This window comes from Barbus barbus (genome assembly GCF_936440315.1).
Source record: "Barbus barbus genome assembly, chromosome: 30".
NCBI lineage: Eukaryota > Metazoa > Chordata > Actinopteri > Cypriniformes > Cyprinidae > Barbus > Barbus barbus.
The window spans coordinates 4,458,153-4,479,447 of NC_136758.1; the positions used below are offsets into that span (position 1 = coordinate 4,458,153).

The 21,295-nt window shown below is 39.3% G+C and overlaps 1 protein-coding gene across 1 annotated transcript; it reads right to left on the reverse strand.

Annotated features, from left to right (window-relative positions):
- Nucleotides 1-16,915: 16,915 nt before the first annotated feature.
- LOC306850242 (forkhead box protein A2-like) lies at nt 16,916-19,282 on the reverse strand. The gene is made up of 2 exons (XM_079385759.1): nt 19,008-19,282; nt 16,916-18,374 (listed from the first exon to the last, which is right to left on the reverse strand). The coding sequence occupies exons 1-2, from the start codon at nt 19,077-19,079 to the stop codon at nt 17,223-17,225; spliced, it is 1,224 nt and encodes a 407-aa protein (XP_079241885.1). The 5' UTR covers nt 19,080-19,282; the 3' UTR covers nt 16,916-17,222.
- Between the last annotated feature and the right edge of the window lie 2,013 nt (nt 19,283-21,295).

Here is a 21,295-nt window from a genome sequence, read left to right on the forward strand (position 1 = left end):
CTCCTCCAGCGCTAATTTAATGGCTAGCAGCTCCCAGTTACCGATGTCGTAGTTAACCTCTGCCGGGCTGAGCTTCCGAGAATAGAAGGAACAAGGATGAAGTCGAGCTGGTTTCCCCTGCTGCTGAGACAGCACCGCTCCAACTCCGGTGGTAGACGCATCGACCTTGACTATGAAGGGTAGATCTGGGTCAGGGTGAACGAGGAGCGGTGCGCTCGTGAAGGCTTTCTTCAACATAGCAAAGGCTGTAGAGGCTGATGGCTGAAGACTTGGGTTTATTACGTAGAAGGTTGGTTAATGGGCTGACGATCTTGCTGTAATCTTGGATGAAGCAGCGATAGAAGTTGGCAAATCCGAAGAATCTTTGGAGCTCTTTGATAGTGGTGGGTTCTGGCCAGGAAGTGATAGCTGCTACCTTCCCCTCGTCCCAGGAATTGTACGGAAGATTGGTTAAAGGTGCATTTCTCAGCCTTGAGGTAGAGATGATATTCCCAGAGTCGTTGTAGGACCTCCGCAACGTGACGGCAATGTCCGGCCAGGCTCCGGGAGTAAATCAGGATGTCATCACTGTAGACGATCACTGAACGATGGAGAAACTCCCAGAGCACCTCGTGCATAAAGTCCTGGCATAAGGAGGGGGCATTGATGACCCCCTTGCATATCCGGATCAGATTATAAGCGCTGCGGAGGTCCAAATTGGTGAAGATCGAAGTACCCCGGAGATGTTCCAATGCCGATGGGATGAGGGGAAAGGGATAGTGAAATTTGACTGATCTTGTTGAGTGAATGGTAATCAATGCAGGGCCTCAAACCTCCTTCCTTCTTGGCCACAAAGAAGAAGCTGGGAAGGGAAAAAAAAAAAAAAAAAAAACGATGTATCCTTGTTTCAAGGCTTCGTCGATATACTCTTCCATGGCCTTCTGTTCTGGAAGCAAGAGTGGATAGATTTTTCCACGGGGCACTGGCTCACCCGGTAAGAGGTCGATGGCACAGTCCCATGGTCGATGTGGATGTTGCTGGGATGCTCTCTTGGGACAAAACACATCACTGAAGGGGGCATATTTGGAGGGAATGTCGACAGATTGTTTCTCTACTGGGCTTTCGATGGATGTTGAACACGCGGGTATCACTTCAGCAGGAGAAATTTGTGGTGAGGGAGTGCTGGGAAAACATCCTGGAAAGCAGTTTTTGCCCCACTTCAGGACTTCTCCCGTCCGCCAAGAGAGTAGAGGATCATGTTTTACCAGCCACGGGTGCCCCAAGATGATGTCAGCGGTGGACCCCTCCAGAGCTAGAAGATGAATGGTTTCGGAATGAAGCTGACCAATGCGCAGGTTGATGGGTCCCACACTATACTGTTTGAGATCTGCTAGTGAGCGACGCCTTGTGGTACCATCACAGAGAGGCTCAAAATCACTCTCCAGAACATTTTCGTTCACCATTCCTGGCTGGTGGAATAAACTTCCCACCCCTATCCGGAATGCCGGATCCCAGGCAACCTTCAAGCAACAACTGAAAACTCATCTCTTTCGGCAGTACTTGACTTCATCCTAAACTCAAAAAAAAAAAAAAAAAACTTTCCCTCTATCTTTCTCTCCACCTACTAGCTTGTACTTATTTGAACAATGACTGAGACTTGGTGTTACGAGCACTTCCTCTGTCTGATTGCCTCTTCAAGATTAATCGCTTTTTGTATTCCCCAATTGTAAGTCACTTTGGATAAAAGCGTCTGCCAAATGACTAAATGTAAATGTAAATGACTATAGCGCACATTCCTTCTGCATAATGGTTCCCCAGTTAATCGACTGGACTTGGTAAACCGTTTCGGTGGCGATGGTTTGAAGTTGGAGCTGGCGGCAGAGATTTCTGGAGATTCAATTCCCCGCTGACCTGGAGTCGAGTAGGGCAGATACTGAAACAGACACAGTGGCAGTAAGTATTACACAAGTAGTGAGCGGTTCCATCCTAACCTCCGTGGGTTGAATGACACTCACCACAGGTTGTGGCGGACGAAGGGGGCATGCCAGGATCATATGCCTATTCGCACCACAATATAAACAGAGACCGCGGGTCAACCTCTGTCGCTCAGCTGGAGTGAGTCTCTGGTTTTCAACCACCATAGGTTCTGGTGATGATTCTGGAGTGGTCGTGGAATCTGGTCGGCCGAGGAATGATGCAGACTCAGCGGGTGATAGCTCTGCTAGACAGGACTAATTGCGGTTTGCACAGCGAATAGACAGCTGGATGAATTGTTCTAATCCGATGGAGTCATCATAAGCAGTAAATTGCAAGTGAAGTTGTGGAACCAATCCCTGCCGGTAGGTGGTAAGTAGGGTCTTTCGTTCCATCCTCTGGCAGCTGCAAGGGTTCAAAACTTGATAGAATACTCGTTAATAGTCATAGTACCTTGCTGTAGATGGTAAAGTTGTTCACTGATTTTAGTATCTCCACCGGTCCTGCCAAATACCTCATGGAAATGAGAGATGAAGCTTTGAAGACTTTTAGTAGCGGGACTGGCCTGAGCCCAAATTGTTTCTGCCCATTGAAATGCAGTTCCTGTTAGCAGAGAAATAATGAATGCCATTTTAGACTGTTCAGTAGAATACATTTGTGGTTGCATCTCCAAGGTGAGGGTACACTGTAGGGGAAATCCGTTGCACTCCTCCGCCGAACCAGAGAAGGGCGCTTGTCTGGCCATGGGACTGGCGATGATGGTAGGTGAAGTGCGTGCAGTGTTTACGGAAGTGACTGGCAGTGGTGGTGATGGTGGAGCTGTACTCTGGAGCAAAACTCGTCGGAGGGAATCCACAAACTTCTGAAATGGGTCGGGGGAACTCATCTGTGCAGACGGTGTTGGGCCGGTCTTCTGTAACAGAAGTGGCTTGACACAGATGGTAAGTAAAAACAATGATCTTTATTTAGCACAGAGGAGTCGTGACGGATAGTGGGGTGATGCACTGGTGAGTATCACAGTCTTTAGACTTCTTCCTTGGAGATCGGTGTAGAGAGTAACTTGAAATCCTTTCCTTACAGATGACCTGGAGAACAGGAGACGGAGCACACACCTCAGGAGCACGGCGACTGGAGAGAGCATGGAAACACAGAACACTAAGGAGTCACACAGGTAAGTCATATAGAATGCTGTCAGAGAGTCCACTTCGTAGATACGAGACCGGACAATGATGGTGACTGAGGTGTGTGCTTATGTACTTGGCTGGTGATTGGGTAATTGGATGTGTGACAGGTGCAGGTGCTCAGAACTCAGATGAGAGTGATCTCTGTGATTGGGTGGTGGTGGAGCCTGGCCGATCCGTTACACTGCGGATTCAAAACCTTGAATTAATATTTTAGGATTTAGTCACTTACAGTATATCTCAAATAGACTGACATTCTCAAATCATGCTGGATTGCATGTATCAGGTTTTATGAAGCTTCTGTGCATGCTGTTTTTGAAGCCAGGCAGACATATTCTGAAATGTAATTTTCAGTTCAACTCAAATTGTTAAGCTGATAATTATGTATTTTTCAATAAATTTTAATGAAAATAATGCATAATGAAGTTATATTTCTAATATACAACAAAAGTTAATTGCCTCTTTTGTATTCTTCCTTACCGTTTTTGCTTGTTTCTTGTTGTTGTTGTTGTTTTGTTTTTGTTTTGTTTGATTGTTTGCACTCAACCCCCTTCCCTATCAAAACCTCATTACCTTGATTATTTAAAGTGTTAAATGTCAAAAATTCGTTGCCTCTTTTGTTTACTTCCTTACCGTTTTTGTCTGTTTTTGCACCCAACCCTCTTCCCCATCAAAACCTCATTACCCCTATTGGTTATTAAAAGTGTTTGCTTGACTGACTGACAAATATTTATAGTATTTATCTATGCAATGAATCTGGCTAATCTATGAGTCCGGCTGTTTTTCAACAAGAGGCACATATATAGCTTCTTACTTCCACCCAACCCAGAGGGCTAAAACACTCGGGGAACGGTCGCATACAGTAAAGCTGAGATCACAGGGTCCCTTACGCAGTGTTCACTTCTCCCTATACACTCTTAAAAACGGTTCTTTATTGGTATCTTTCATGAAGAACCTTTAACATCTGTGGAATCTTTCCATTACACAAAAGATTCTTTACAGTTGAAAAAGTTCTTCACACTAAGACCTGTTCACTGACAAGTTGTTTTGGGAACACACAATGGTTCTTTCATGGCATCACTGCGAAAGTTCACTTAACTCAACAACTTACAAAACGTATGCAATATATTATCAATTTTAATGATTAGAATCTGTCATATTTAAAAGCCCTACAAGTTCTAAATATATTGTGATGATTCACATGAAAATAGAGGTATTTTGGTCATATAATCATCTTAATTGTAACCTTTAAGCATTGTGGCTGACTAATAAAACTCATTAAAAATGCCTCAACTCCTTTTTCCTGCTTTTTTATATTTAGATTGCTGTGGCAATGCATAGAGACAGGTGGGTTAATGTCCTATAGCGTTTACAGTACCCTTCAAATTGTATTTGTATGTTCCCTTCATAGTACCGAAGATAGCAGAATACTCTTTAGTGATGTCTACATTTGCAGCACACTTACGGTCCATTGCAACACTACGACATTTTGTGCAATGTAAATATCTAAAAATATGATTGTGTTATGTAACGTTTTTCAATTTTAAAGTTTAAACGTGCTGTTCTTAGGCAAAGCATGTAAGATTAGTCTTCCCATGAGCACAACAATGAATTCTGCTGGTCTTGGATCAGTGTTCAACACCTCAAGTTCAAAACTCAGTTACTAGTAGGAAGGAAATGCTGAATCGAGATCAGCAGCTGCGTGCTCCTTCGACTTCATTTACATTGTTTACATCAAATACGCTATGTCATTTCTAAAATGATTTTACATAAATTTTAAATAAACAAATGGAGTGTAATATGTGGATTAAAACTTGTTTATTTAATTATGGTTGCATTAAAAATGAGTTTAGCCAAGTATGTGAAAATAAATTACATCCATATTCGCATTTAAATCAACAAGTGCCCGCCCTCTAAATCAACTCGAAACTAGCTTACAATGAGTTGGCTTTTTAGATGAACGAACCAGACAAATCTCTTGCAAACAATCTGATTTTTCACTGGATTTGAACTTAAAAACGTTGACACTATCAGTGGTAAAATCATATGAGGTGCAATAATTTTATAACATTTTGCTGCATGAAGAAAGCTGTTTTTGTGTTATCTATATATTTATTTATTTGTTTATAAAAAGCTTTGTTTATTTTTATTTATGGTTATGCCTATTTATGATGCTCAATAAAGAATCCATAGCTCCTTAGGTCAAACTGTACTAAAAGAGCAGACTTTAATAGGCCGATGAAGAGCCTTAATTGTTCAGAGAAAAGGCAGGCAGAGAGCGTCAGAGCTGAGTCGGTGACTCCGGTTGGCTGTCCTGTTGGTGTGGGCGGGCATTCGTGTCTCCAGGCATGGCAGCCTGTGTTTGCAGTTGTCCCTAACAGCACCGACCGACTCCAGCCCAAACACCTGTGTTTGCTTTTGCGCTCACTCCCCCAATCTTCTCCGTGCAGGTCACATGATCGGCAGATAGCCCCGGCACCATGGGAATACAAAAGCAGGGGCTTTTAGCGCTGTTAATCATTAATGTCAGGCTTCCTTGTGCCCCTCTCTCTTGACGTTGCAGATGTGAATGTTATCTTGCTCATGCATCCAGGTCAGACGTGACTGTGGGTAGCTGCAGGTGAACGTGGCTGATGGAAAGGGTTGAACCATCAGTTGCCAAATGAAGTGGCACGACGGGGGAAGATGACTGCTGATTGGTTCAGATCTAAAAAGAAAAGTGCATTCAACATGATTAGAGTGTGAAATATATATATATACATATAAAGTAATGGGAGAATGCGTAAATATATGACAAGAATACACATTTTAGGTGTCTAAATATCTGTATTCCAGAAAATACATTCAAATTTATAATAAAAAATTTAGCCGCCAACATTGGGGTCTTGTTTGACATGGTGACTGAGAAAATGGGAGTGATAATGGAAGTTAAAGTCATTGGCACTAACATGGAACACATCCATTTTTAAGGAATTAGCTTGGCTAAACCACAATCCTGTATTGAAAAAAATACTGAGATTGTACTTCTGTCTAGACTTGTTATTGGTTGTTCCAAAGACCCCAACTACCCCAATGCAATTTCCTAATGCATACACACTCTTAAAATTAAAGGTTCCATCTTTTAATAAAAGAATAATCTTTTGTGGAATGGGAAGTTTCCGTAGATGTTAAAGATTCTATTGTTTTTTTAAAAGTGTAGACATAGTTGGGTTTAACACACCAAGTCCATGTTATATAGGAAAGACTTGTAGTGTGTTCATTCCTAACAAAGGCATATATTGATCAGAGAGTTCAGGCAGAGGTTGAAAAACTAAATAGTCAGCATAGATCAAACACTCTGGCAATATAAATGAAGGTCTGAGGTTCAAATTTGTATGTGAGCTACCTGTGCATTGCAATTGTGTATTCTAGTTCTAGTAGAATTATTTACTTTAAAACAAATATTCCTTATTTTTTATTGAAACACACGCAGTTTAAGGAAATGGCAAACCTTTAACAAAAATTCTATGCAAAAACATGACTGAACCCACAATGTTCAGACATCCTGCCAGATTTACACCACATAACTGTTTGTTTGTTAACCCTGGACGCGAATGATAAGAGCTTGGAACATGAGTTCACCGCAAAAATCACTAGTTAACCAGGCCATGTGCTCTCTCTCCTCTGAAGAAACTCCCACCCACACACAGACATGCATTACCACACTGTTCCTGTCAGAGAAATAAAAAGCGGATTATAAGAGGCATATTTCCTGAGCCCGGGCCAATGGGGAAATAAATAGTTCATTTGTTGAGTCAGAGCAGGCCCCAACCGTAGTGCGCTTTAAACAAAGGTGCCTGTTTACCAGCAGCAGGTAGAAGATGGATAGCTGGTTAAACATTGCTGGCATACCTGGCCGGTGCCATGGGCCGGTCAATGAGACCTACTGAGGGGACATTGTGTGGCTGAGTCTTATCTCTGGTGTACTCTTTGAGACCAGACCTGTGAGTGAGAGCGAAAGGAACGTTTGAAGAGATACAGATTATAATGTTTGGCCTTTTTTTTTTTTTTGAGACCATGTGTATAACCAAGCTGTTAGGAAGGAAATGGTTGGAATATATGCAATTAAGAAGTGGGTTTAGTTGAGAAAGACGCAAAACATTTTAAATGTTCTTTAAGAGCATGACTAATGGTCATCTTTGACCTTTTTTACAAAAAAAAAAATTATACAAATAAATATATATATTAAAAATTCCTCATTACTAAAGAATCTAAGCAAACTTTCAAGATATGTAGTTCCATGTATTGAAAATCTGCAGAAATAGTCATTTCACTTTTGATGTGAATGGCCATTTGAAATTAAGATGGCATTTATATTATAATGTATTCATAATACTGATTCACTTTAAATGTAAAGACTAAGGAAATGCAATTTTATACATAAATCCATCATTGGATCAACTGATTCAGTTGTGGAAAATAAGCATATACGAATACGAGTATAACAGACATACCGCCAGGCACATCATTTTATTTCATATTTTCTCACAGCATAATATCTAAATAAACTTATCGCTCAAGCCTTTCACAGCTCCTGGTCTCTCATTTAATGCATGACCAAAATACTGTATCACGTTTATTTATTTATAAGCCTCACTTGGGTATACGCAAAAGCCCTTCAGCAGGGTGTGTTTTTATTCGTGTGTGTTCCCATAGCTGTATCTTTGGCATGTTCCGGTACTTGCTAATCACCCAGATTTTGTGTGTTTCATCTTATATGAGTCAGTCGTTCTCAGCCGTTTCTGTGCAGTAGAGATCTGTGTCGTGTTTCAACACAGCGATTCTCAGCACCCATAAATTACACAGTGGTGGCAACTTAAAGAAGTGCTGAAAAGCCATGAACAGAGCTTTACTTTACTATCCGTGAAGCGTAAGGCTGCACCATCCCACACACAACCTGTTCACACACACTCACACAAATGTGTATGCGGTACATACTTGCACTCGCATGCTTACATATAAACAAACTAAAAACAAATTAATCTTTTTACCTCATTTTGAAAGCCATAGAAGTTAATATTATTCATTTTGTGTTTCATTAAAATCCAACATCCTTATGACCTAACTATGAAATCTGTCATCTTTTTATGAGATGCTATTGCTTAAACCATATTATGCACTAATGCATTAATGTTAGTATATGAGTCATGACAGGAATTAAATGATTCTTCTCATCAACTTATTAAGTTATCTAGCTGCCTAATACATCCATAATTCCATATTATCTTTCTGATGTGTCTGGACTGCTAAAATAGAGAATACCGTGGTAAGAACACACACACACAGGTTGACTTGATTTACTTTAACCTGACTAAAGGCTGTTGTGTTTTATGTACAGAGAAACCCATATAGTCAAACAAAAGAGTATCATAAGAGTGAGCACAAAAGAACAGAATACATTCTGCAATATAAAACACATATGTGTTCATATTGTTAATTGCAATACAATTTTAAGAGTAAAAGTTGCGTCTGTTAACATTAATGACCTCTGAGCTTCAATGAACAAGCAAAAAACAATTGTATTTAACATGAACAAAGGTTAATAAACGCTATACAAATATTCTGCTCAATGCTAGTTTATGTTAGTAAATGCGTGAACTAATGTTAACAAATAAGAGCTCATCATGTTACCGTTGTGTGTTTATTACTTTTTATGGTGTGCAATCACAAAAAAGAAGCGCATGAGCTCTGGAACAGCCATCACATTGTCATCCCTCTTTCTTTTTTACTTATCAAAGGAGGCGTGTGAATTTTTTTCTTTTGCTACCACTCATTTGTGAAGCACGTCAGAGAGCCACTGTATCATTAGCACAAACCACATATCACAACCCTTATACTTGACAAGATAAGACATTGCCCTCGAAGCGCAATCTTGACCCCCTTTTTGCTCAGCCGTCCCCTTTAAATGAGAGCACATGCAGAGGTGAAGCCCGGCCAAGGATATATGCGCGCAAGATGTGGCATGAGCGTGTTTGTTTGCGAAATTGTGAAAAGCCATGCAAAAGTATCTAAATGACCATACAGTACAATGAGAATTAAACACATGGGGCAGCTGGACTCTTATCTGAACGAAACCCAGCAACAAAGGAGCCCTAAGACTAAGAGGCTTGATGCATGGGAAAGCTATGGGCCAGCTATTGTGACTGCCCTTCTGCTGAGCAAATAGTCCAAACTGTTCATTCCCCGTCTTCCATTCTCTCGCCGGCACATTGTTTGTGTCCTTGCATTTCATTCGGCAAGGAAGATTGCTCTCAGGCCCAGTGAGCAAACAGTCCAGAAAAGAGCCGGCTATCTTCTGCTGTTCCCAGGAGAACTAGCATTTTGATTTGGGCTCCAAGCTGTCAGAGGATTGGAGAGTTGATGTCAGGGTGCCTGAATTAATTGCTTTAAGCCGAAGAGGGGGCTGACTGCGTTTATCGCCAACTGTTCAGTAAGATGTTTCCTAGCAATTATGCCCTCGACTTCGGCTGTGAGCTCAATTGTCGGCGAGTATATTTTAGAGGCACGCCGCAGGACACGGATAAATAAACTTAAACGTATCTGCGTGGATGGTTAATGGTCTAGTCCTACGTGGAGAGTCATTAAGACCGTATTCAGAAAATTTGAAATTCAGATTCTGTTGGATAGCCTATTACACTGAGAGAAACATCAAATCGCACAGCTTGTTCAATTGGCATTTTCTTTTTCAGGTCAAACGCAATTCAAACTGTGCCTTTCCTTGTTGAACGTGTCTATTTTTTCAAGTGGAACACTCTTCCAAGCCAAACGGCAATTCCTAAATGTCACAAAGGAAATATAGCTGTTACTTCAAGTACCATTTAAAAGCTGAAATTAATAGTAAACCCTATTGTCTTCTTGTCCGTTACCATCAAAGGGCACCTCAAATGCTAAATAATTCATCTTCCCTATTCCCATCTTTCCTTTTTTTCTACAGCTTTCACTGAGAGAGCATTTGCATCATAAAGGCAAAATGAGTCTTAACCTGTCGCATAAAAGACACATGGATTTGTTTAGATTATGAACTACCTCTCATATATGTCTCACTGTTCATATCCATCATCTGATTTGCTTCAAAGGTGGCATCATGCTAAGGCATCCTCCAACAATGCTTTGTTTGCATGTAAAAATGGCTCTGTGGATGATTTGCATCGGTATAGGTTTGCATTGGTTGAAGAACGGTCTATGGGAAGAGCGACCTCAACGATGAGTTGAGCCTTTTAAACTTCCTAATACACAGTTATGGTAACGGTTGTTGCTAGTAATGTAGCCTGTACCAAACATACATAGCCTATAGCACTTTTCTATGTTATTGTTGTTTTTTCAGCACTAAGAGAGTGCAACAGTCGAATTCCGGAAGTAAAAAAAAACACTCATTTTGTTTTTTCCATAGGAAAACTGATTTTTAATGATAACTAAACCTTCAAAGACAAACCTGTTGTGAGCGCTGAGGTTGTTAATCAATTGGATAAGCTTGTGTTAAAGCCATTTTTAACTTATTTTATACTTAACAGTGGAATTCGTGTTGAGGACCTTCATTAGCTTGTATAGAAAATTCCCCCAATCAGAGAGCAGCAACCATATCGTGCCTAAAGAGCTGCAAATGATGTAATCAAGTTGGTCTCCCTATCCTCTCCATATATAGTATATGTATGGATATTTTGCAATAATCTTAAAATATTTTGTTTCTCTAGATATAATCAACAACTTAAAACTAATATTTTTAATTCAAGTCGCAGTGCTTCATGGGATTGTTTTTTTTTTTTTTTTTGTCTTGGACCTTTATCTTTTTGTCAGATTTTTAAATACTTTGCTTTAAATCAATGTTGGTTGGTTTGGTGGCTTATAACATCGAAACAAAAAATGAGTGGAAAAAAATTATTCCGGGACCAACACCACTGAGAAAGTGAATGGGTGCTAATGTGTTTAAATGCTTTTTTAATTCATTCTTCAGAACTATTGATATGCTATTTCTGGGAATCAGCAATTCACAATTACTTTTGTATTACAGTTAAGCACACTTCAGATGGTTATTATAGCTTTTAATGTGACTAAGGGGCCTCGTTAACATTCTCACTAATTGATGCTATTGTCATCGCATCTGTAAATTAGAAAACAAAGACATGCTTGCAGATAATAAATCAGCCACAACAATGAGGAGAGCTCTTGATCTGACAGGAAATTGAATTAAACTGCCTGCTATGTGGCTGTCAGCGCGAGGAGAGGGGTTAAACATTGTGTGTCAGGGGACCACTACTGTGTAGCATCTGAGAATAATCTGTTCTAACATACCAGAGGCTCCTCCGGGCTTTTTAACAGGCAACACCCAGACATTAATCTCTTTGTGATAAATGCATTTATACTGGATTAAATTGAAGATTGCCTTTAGTTTGAGAAAGGGTTGGTGAATTATTTCTGTCTGAGTTGGAGGATTTACTTTAAGAGCTCTTGCTGTGGACTCTCTGGGGACAGTATTGGTAGAGATCCTGGATATGTATTTACTAGTAGGTTAAATTTGCTCGTGGCAAGAGATCTGACTTGATCAAATGAAAGAACATCAACTGGTATTTGCTCTCCCATCACGTTTGCTCATGTCTGCTTTTGTTAAGTTGTTTACCAAACAAATCATTTGAATGCAAAATGAATACGGTTCATATATAAAGGAGCTTCTTTGTCAAGTTTCAAATTGCAACAGTTGTAATAAATATAAAGATGCATCACTACAAAACTCGTGAATCTTGCAGACAGATTATTTGTATGTGTGTGTGTGTTTATTCTCCATGAATGCTTGAGGAAAAAGATTCTCATGAATGTTGCATGAATATGCCCATCACCGTCTAAACTACAAGCTCCTCAATGTTGAAAAAAAATGCAGAAATCACCTTTGTGACATACTCCTCTCACGTACAATAAATTGGACAAGCTCTATCTTGGAATAACCTATCGCCTTTACCATTTCGGTAGTGAGAACACATGCAGGACACAATCTGATTCGCTTTTGTTATGCAGGGAATCACGCTGGGGCATCTGGGCTTGTTTGCCTTTGGTGAGAAATGGAGATTGGTTTGGAGGTCTGAATGAATTGCTAGCGTCTGTGTTTATTGCTTTCATTAAGATTTAATGAGTCAAGTGTCCTTCCCAGTGACTTAGATTTTACCCACAGCATTTGACCACAGGAAATGTTGGGCTAGTCTGTGAACTATTGGCATCCGTACGTGGTAGACATGTGTGTTAATGTAAGTGCACAGGAAATGGCATAGCTGACATCGACATTGTCATTTCTTATTTAATACCCTAGTTATTTCAGCCGTAAAATGGAATCTGGCATTTGTCCAGGTCATTTTATCCCTAAAAGATGCTGATGTTTAAACAATGAATCGGGCGAATGGGTTGGTTGAATGGACATGTGGTTTGGCCTGTACGTCTCAGCAAGAATTTCACACCAAGCTGGTGGATGAGTGTGAACACAGGCCTGAACCATCACACTCTTACACTATTTCCGCTGCATTCGCCATGATTCTCCGATCACAACACCCCGACAGCATGTAGGCCATTTAACAACAGCTCCTAGACAATCATACAGCCTTTTTCAGCTAAAGAATAATAGACAATGTTCCTATTCAGAGTGTCTGAAGGGTTGGGCATGTACATGACATTAAAAAAATGTGAGACCAAAAAAAGAAAAATCTAGTGATGATTCATTTCAAAACAATGCCACCTACTCATCCCATTAATTACTATAGTAAATTACTCAAGAGATGCTCATGAGTGTTTTATTTAGAAAACTAGTCAGCTCATATCATATTGAAACAGTAATTACAAACTTAACCCAGAATGGCTCCAACAATGTATTTACTTCATATTAAGAGTTTCTATAGCATGCATTGTATCACATGAAATGCAAACATTAAAGATCAGAAAACATGCATTTCTCCAGCCGAAGAAATATACAATTTCAATGTGATTTAGATTAGAGCTACATTAATTTGATCTTTTTCTGTGTGGAATGTCTCTTAAGGCACATTTGATCAGGTTATTGGCTTAAAGGAGCATAGATGTATCTGTTCATACTTATGGTATTACTCACAAAATATTATTTCATATTTTAATATATAATTATATTTACCAAGGTAACTAAGAAGAAGTAGTGCCGTTTATTGTAAGGGTAATATATGCATGCTCCACATGTTTGATATTAAAAATAGAAAAGAAAAGAAAAGAAAAGAAAAGAAAAGAAAAGAAAAGAAAAGAAAAGAAAAGAAAAGAAAAGAAAAGAAAAGAAAAAAAACACAAAGTAAAAAAATTAATAAAAATAAAAAACATCATCTTTAGGAAATAAAGCATGTGCTCTCCCGTGTTTTTTGTCTGACTTTGTTATATATGTAGACCAGTTAATAAATATGGAATTACTAGGAAAAACATTTAAAAAGAATGAAGGTTTTATTGCAATTTAACTAGGAAAAATATTCAAAAATCATTTTATTTCCCCGAGCATTAATAGATTATTTAAATATATTTGTGGAAATATGACATTGAACTATTTATTAATATTTTATCATAATCGGTTTGTGGGCTTTTTTGCGCTATTTTAGCATGTAATCGTATTGGGCAGCGTTTAAAAAGACTATTACAAAGACTAACCTAATCCTATTCGGCATATTGCAGTGAAACTGCCTTTCTAACTTTAGGGCGTAGATTAGGCGTCTGTGTTGAGTATTAATATAGTGTGGGACAGCAGCAGGATTAAGAGTATTTGGTCTTAAATCGGTCCCTCCCCAGCAATGGGTTAAAGCGGCATTACAGCTTGTAAGATGGGTGTCCCGCAGATCTCCCTGGAGACCGGGTCCACTTGGGTGTTCCAGGACTGAGCAGAGAGAGCAAAATACGTGCTAAAGCCATTTAGCTGACCCGATGTAGTTTAGATGCCACCACGCACAGTCCTGCGATTCGGATCAGACTGTGTTTCCATTCCAAAATTAGCTCATTTTGTGGTTTAGGTACCAATAAGAGTCGTTTATGTGTATTCAAATCAATCAAAATAAATCAAAGTTTCATTCCCATGCATGTAAGTGTGTGCATTAACCATTTTTGGCCTGTATTATGTTTGTATGTGACGTAGCTACTTATGAAAGTTTAGGCGATGCCCATAGCTCTCCTTGAGAAACTTTACTCTCCTAATAAGAATTTGGAGGATCGGTTGTTTACATTCCGGCTTTCATTTGCAGTATGATATGCAAATTGAACGACTCCGACGAAAAGCAATTAAACAGGGTTACCTAAGTGAGAAGGAAAAACACGCCAGGGAAAAAGCTGATCTCGTTGCTATAACAACAATAATAATTTGATTTTTAGCTTTTGTTTTAATTCGTTTTAACTTGCAGCCTTTTAAAAAAGCAGATATTAGAAAAATATTTTAGATCTTACTTTATATTGCATCCTTTAAAGTAGTGTAATCTACCTAAAAGCATCTTGGATTCTCTCATTCCAGTCTTAGCCACAAGTAGGGTAAAAATGGGAAAGATAATAATCATATTATTATTATTCATATTATCGTGGTCGTCCTTGATCCTTGATGTTGATTTATTTTTTTATTTTTTTACATTGAATCAGAACAGAAACAATCTGACAAGCTATCACTCCTTTTATTCATTTATTTACGTTGTGAGCGTAAACCTGAACTTTCTGTAAATTGTCATGGTAAGACTTATTTTGTCTGATGTCAAACATAGGTTGCTGTTGTTATTTGTGTCTCTGGAACGATGTTAACACCAGAAATTCTTGGTTGTTGAAAATAATTTAATTTGTTGAACGCTTCGCATTCGTTAAATGAGAGACTTGTACGAGCGTAAAATCCTTTATCTGCATTGATAATTTGGTTGCAAAGTCGTTTATATCTGATAAACGTATATCTGATATATACCGATTAAAAAAAAAAGACATCACCACTATGTACCTGAGAAAAACTCAATTTGATGCGCTGCGGTTATCGGCAAGGCGAAAGCAATGCATGTCTTCTCCGGTATCATTGGCATCAATCAGCTGGAATAGCCATCTGACAGTCGGCTGAAAGAGCCCCTTAACATCAGCACTTGAGTTGTGTCTGTTCAAGCGACGAGCCATATTGCCGTGAAATCGCATTGTTGCACGCAGAAACCTCCTGTATGAAATCCTTATTAAGCCAAACACTCAGCATGCATCGAAAGCCGCAGCAGTGAGCTGATTTAATGATGAAATGTTCGTACCTGGAGCCTGCAGAACGGTGTCGGAGCCTCTCCCGCTGCCTTCTGCACAGGACTGGAAGCCTCGCGGCATTTATTTGAGCTCAAACTCTGTCACTGTTGACTTTAGCAACAAAGCAAAGATTTCACTGCCCCGCTAGTTTAAAAAATGATTATTTTACCAAGATATCGATCAGTGCGCTATAAAAATTCAGCCTAGCATTATGTCTAAAACGAGGGGCAGCGCAATTTAATTTCTGTGTAAATTTACCTAGAAGTGACGTGCTCTTATTCAAAGTTTACACTCGTGTGATTTGATTGCTCATGTACACATCCTATATGTATTAATACCGCCTTTTTCATTGTTTACCAGTTTGTGTTTATTCGCAGATCATGAGGGTTTGAAATACAATGGAATGGACTGAGAGCTAAAAACACAGAGGTGACAAAACCAGGCCTTCTTTGCCATTATTCAAGCTGCAGGAGAATGCTCTTAGTGTACACGTTCATGTGATACCCCAGGGGGATGATTTGTTGGCCACAGATGACTTCTTGATCTGCAAGTTTACTATTAAAAGGTGAAAGCCTGTAACACAGCTTCCTTATGTGTGTCGGAACAGCCCCACTACATCAACATTTCTATTTCTGCTTTTACTTATGTTTCCTGTTATTAGATTTTTACATAAGAGGGGTCTCGGGTGTATTTATATGTTGGAAAGAAACGAGATATTTCGTTAAAATGACAGAAATGGGAGCTTTTTATATATTTACTTATTTTATTTTTTTAGTTATAGCTATTTCATTTTTAAAAAATTACTAATCTAAAATATTTATTGCGATACTGTTGAAACGGAGACTTTATTTCTTGACATTTTTATTTATTAATTTTACACCAAAAGGGTCTCAATTCGTAGAAAAAAGAGAGACTTTCTAAAGATGACAAAAGATATTGCTGAATTGAGAAATGGATTCTTTGTTTATTTTTGTTATGACTGATTAAAAAATCTTATGCCATCATATATATATATATTCTGTATATACAATTATATAGATTATATGCAAATAATTGGTGTCATCTTTCGTAACACAATGCTACATTTTATTGTCGTGATAATAGATTTCAGTTGACTATCGCTTAAGTGAAATGCAGTAGGCCTACATCTTTCAAGGCATTAGAATATTATAATGAAATGAATACTGATTATTTGGGAAATTTATGAATGTTTTGAAAAGTATGTAGCTAATTATAAGCAATTTAGCTTATTTTATATATCAGGGGCAAAAACTATTTCTTAGACTGTTTTTATTGTTGATATTATTTCAGGTCATTGTTGAAAATAGCATAGAAAGCATTCAGTCAAAATAATTCAACTGCGGCAGATTAAATATAAATCTGTAGCCCTCGCAACTAACGAGTGGTTGTGCAAATACCTTGATAATTCGTTGAGCAAAATTATATTTATTAGTATTATTATTATTATTATTATTATTGCTGTTGTTGAGAACACAAATGAGTGAAAATCAGAATTGCGAAAAAATTCCAAATAACACTTTAATATAGATTCTGTTCTTGTCATCAACTACAAGAATACACATTTACAAGCCATAAATAAGTTTACACAAGTGATTGAAGAACTTCAGTCCGTCCGCAGTCCTTCGGTGTGGATTTGGTCCATTTTTCAAAAGCCGCCTCGAAGAGTTCGTCACATTGTCAACAGATCTTTTACAAAATAATTACTAACGAACATCTAAATTAACGGAGAACGTCAAAAATCAGAATACGTATACACAAACATTTTACAAATGTACAAATGGTCACAAGGTCCGTGAGAGTTTAGGAAGAGTTCAGGATGGGCCTGGCGTACACACCTTGGTAGTACGATGTGTCCGGCGCATCCAGGCCCGCTTTGCTCGCCATGGAGCCCATGGATAACGGGCCGGCCATCGGAGAGCCGTAACCGTAATGCATCACCTGCTCGTATGTCTTTAGGTCCATTTTGTGATGCTGTTGCTCCGAGGACATGAGGTTGTTGATGGAGAAGGGATGGTTGAAGGAATAGTGATGATCTGGCTTCAGGTGTCCTTCGTGCGCCAAAACCGAGTGATGTTGGGCCAGGAGATGCTGCGCTTGAGAGCTCGGGGAGGCTGCGTGGTCCGGGCTCAGACCCTGAGCCGACTTCATGTCAGACAGGGATCTTTTGTGCTCGTTACTGGACGAGTTGGAATGAGGAGATTCGTTCCCGTTGCAGCTCTCAGAGCTGCTGTTCGAGCCGCCCTCCGAGGTTTTCCGACCCGGCTCCTTGCTCAGATTCTTGTCGCACTTGAAGCGCTTTTGCCTCCTCAGATAGCAGCCGTTTTCGAACATGTTTCCGGAATCGGGGTGAAGGGTCCAAAACGAGCCTTTGCCCGGCTTATCCGGGGAGCGCGGGACTTTCAGGAAGCAGTCGTTGAAGGACAGCGAGTGGCGGATAGAGTTCTGCCAGCGCTGCTGGTTCTGTCGGTAAAAAGGGAAAAGGTCCATTATCCACTGATAGATCTCACTGAGGGTCAGCATCTTACTGGGCGACTGCTGGATGGCCATGGTTATGAGAGAAATGTACGAGTAGGGCGGCTTGGCGTGCGTGTAGCTCCTCCGATAGGTCTTCGGGTCCCTTGATCTGTTTATGTTCGACTGGCCATACATGGGGCTCATAGCGTTCATATTGCTGTACGAGGTTAAGGTGTTCATGGAGGGCGCTTGCGCTGCCATGGGGCTCATGGTCGGGCTCAGGGCTGCGCTCATGCCCGGCATACCCGCGCCCATGCCGGCCATCGCTCCGGGAGACATGCCTGTCATTGAGGGACTCATGCCCGTGTTGACATAGGACATGTTCATGGTGTTAGCTGCTGTCATGTTGGCGGTCGAACTCATTCCGGACATGGTCATGTAAGTGTTCATGGAGTTCATTCCCAGTCCGGTGTTCATGTTGCTCACGGAGGTGTAACACTGCGAAAGAAATCAGACAATGCGTTTAAGCGCAATACAACTCCAAGCAGTAAATATATAGAATCGTTGGCCTCGCTAAACTGAAAAGAGAAACATAAGAAAACAGCTTTTTTTTTTTTTTTTAATTGCAGCATATAAATAGTTTAATATAGAAATGTTTTATTAAACAGTTCGTTTTGTTGGGGTTAAGAGAAAATAATCGAATTAATCTGGAGATGTGTCATAAAGTGAAAGGCATTTTTGTCAGTTACAGCTTTCCAGCATATTACAGGAAACCCCAGGTGTAGTCGATATTACAGCCACTCAGAAACTTAAAACCAAGAAGAGCAGGATATTTGTTTAAAAGTCAAATGTCCGGTTATTTTCGCTTTCGATGTTGTCGAAGAAGAAAACCCATGTATTCGTCGGCATCGGTAATTGCAAATGAAAAGTTTGCATTGTATGTCAAGCACAACTTTGTTAGGATAGTGCAGGGCGTCGAGATGATGGGGGAGGATTTGGAGGCGCCTCAAGTCAATATTTGATCTCAAAGTTAATATTATCTCAGGGCTAATATTGAGTTGTATAAAACCGGATCGGATTTCGACGAGGAGAAAAAAAATACATATATATTTATTTAGGTGAGTTACCCACCTCGGGCTCTCCGTAGTAAGTGCTCCAGTCAGCTGCGTGTTCGTGTCCCTCCATTTTCACAGCACCGAGCATCCTGGAAAAAAGTTTCGTGTAATTTTCAAAACGCTTCCCCACACGAGAAATGCCGGTATTGTGTGTCCTTTGGCAGCCAAAGGTGGTTGTTGGGGACCACGGGATACACTCGTGTCGTCGTTGTGCTCTCCTCCTGTCAAGGGCTGGCGCATGTGTGTGTGTGTGTGTGTGTGTATCTGAGATGACTGCAGTTGAAATGACGCCTGCTGCTGGCTCTTAACGCTGTGATATAGCTCTGTGCGCCCAGGCGAGCCTCCAATCCCTACTGCTTCACTCGGCCCCTATTTGAATAATCTGCTCACACCTAGGCGCGAGACTTCTCCATGTGCCCCCCTATTGTACACCTGCGCAGCTTGAAAAGAGCAGCCCCATTTGAAAAGATTCATTATATCCTAATCTTATTGTATTCCAGCGGGAGAAAGAGGGGAATAGAAGTTTGGACTGCTGGGAGAGGAGTGGTTTGAAATTACATCCAGATAAAATTGGGGAGGACGAATTTAAAAATGCCAACACCTCTGGCTTCAAGTATAGTTTTTATTCAGATCGATCAACTGTCCGAGTGTTTTTTTTTTTTTTATTTATTTATTTATTTTTCATAGTTTTTATGAACAGTATTTATTATTCACAATCAATGGGAATCAATTTTAAATCAGCAAATACATCTCACTTTATTTATTCTTAACAGCTTTTTTAAAACTATTTAATACATTTTAAGAGCTCAGTAAAGTCAAATTTTTAAAGAAGTATTTGTAAAAGGACAGTGTCCTGTATTTTAAATACAGTATAAATATAAGAGAAAGCAGGACGACTGTGACTTAGGCCAGATCGAAACGTGCTCATAATGCGTTGTTTGTTCTGAAATGTTTTCGGCTATTTTGAATGAATTTGTTTACCTGGCTCTAGTTTATGTAACTAACAGCGGTACGCAGTTTGCTAATGTAAGACCAGGTCGTCGGTGTTGATTCTGCAGAGCTCAGTGGCAAGATTTGATTGCTTTCGTTAAACAAAGTATCCTAACATTTATACACTTTGTTTGACTATCCACGATATTTAGCTGGTGGTGGTTTGGTGCACCGAGGACAACGAAAAAAAAACACAATACGTAAAAACAACATAATTGCTTATATTTTCATAGTCTTTTGGCCTTTCTTTGATTGCTTTGCATCTCTTGATTTGGTGCAAAAAAAATAGTGCGCCCTCTCTTGGTCTACAAAGGGATTTTTCCACAGAAATAGGTTAGTGTGCTCAATTGTTAAGACTTTAAGATAACGTAGGCTACATGGTAAGTTTTTTATTTTTTATTTTTTTTATTAACATTATTTAATTATTTCATGTTTAACAGACCACTAGTCGAAACACGTCACTAGATTTTCATGTATTTTTTACACTCAAGCGTATGTAGCTAATATACTGTTCGTTTAAGCATTTAATGAATCATTTAATATTTAAATGACACAAAGAATCATAATGGTTACCGTTCGGTAACAGTTCATTTTAGAATCACATTTTAACTAAATGTGCAGGCTGAATATTGTCATTCTTTATCCTTTTAATAAAATAATATTTCTTAATATAGTTCAGCAAGGCATCAACTCTTTTTCGATTTGACACGCGCGTCACCAGCGTTGTAATAATGTTGTAGAATCAGATTTAGTGTGTATTTGTGTATAACAAGGGTACAATTTGCAAATATAATGACGGAGTTTATTTGGAGCTGTGTGTATTGTGTAAACGGTGCTCATAGACACCGCTAAACGCGCGCAGCATCGCCGAACAAATAACCTTCAGCAAATTCGTAGCAATTTCTTATTGTGCTTTGACATGCTGTGTGCCACTGAACATCTTAAACGATGGTAGTTATGAAGACAAATCTTATTTTACAGCAGTCAACAAAACATTGTAACAGTAATTCAGTTAAACATGGGCCCTCACTAGAAATTGAGGCTTTATTTATACTGTAGCTTGTTTGAATTAGTTGAAGTGATTGAAAATAAGCATTCCTTCAGTTGAAATGAGAATTGTTCATCATTAAAATGTGAGCAAATCGATCTACTTCTTGTGTTTAACAAGTTCACATTGCTTTGATTTGAAATTATTTAAAATTATTTTTTCTGAGATAAAAATCGAATAATAAAAAAGAGCACTATAATTTGCCAGCTGTCTCTTGATCTACATCTCAGATAAAGAGATTGAAGTGTGTGTGTGTGTGTGTGTGT

Bases quoted from the DNA above. Each gene is read 5' to 3' on its own strand.
- LOC306850242 (XM_079385759.1), bottom strand. From the start codon at position 19,079: ATGCTCGGTGCTGTGAAAATGGAGGGACACGAACACGCAGCTGACTGG. The intron at 18,375-19,007 runs GTGGGTAACTCA...TTTCTTTCGCAG, and splicing joins CTTACTACGGAGAGCCCGAG to TGTTACACCTCCGTGAGCAA.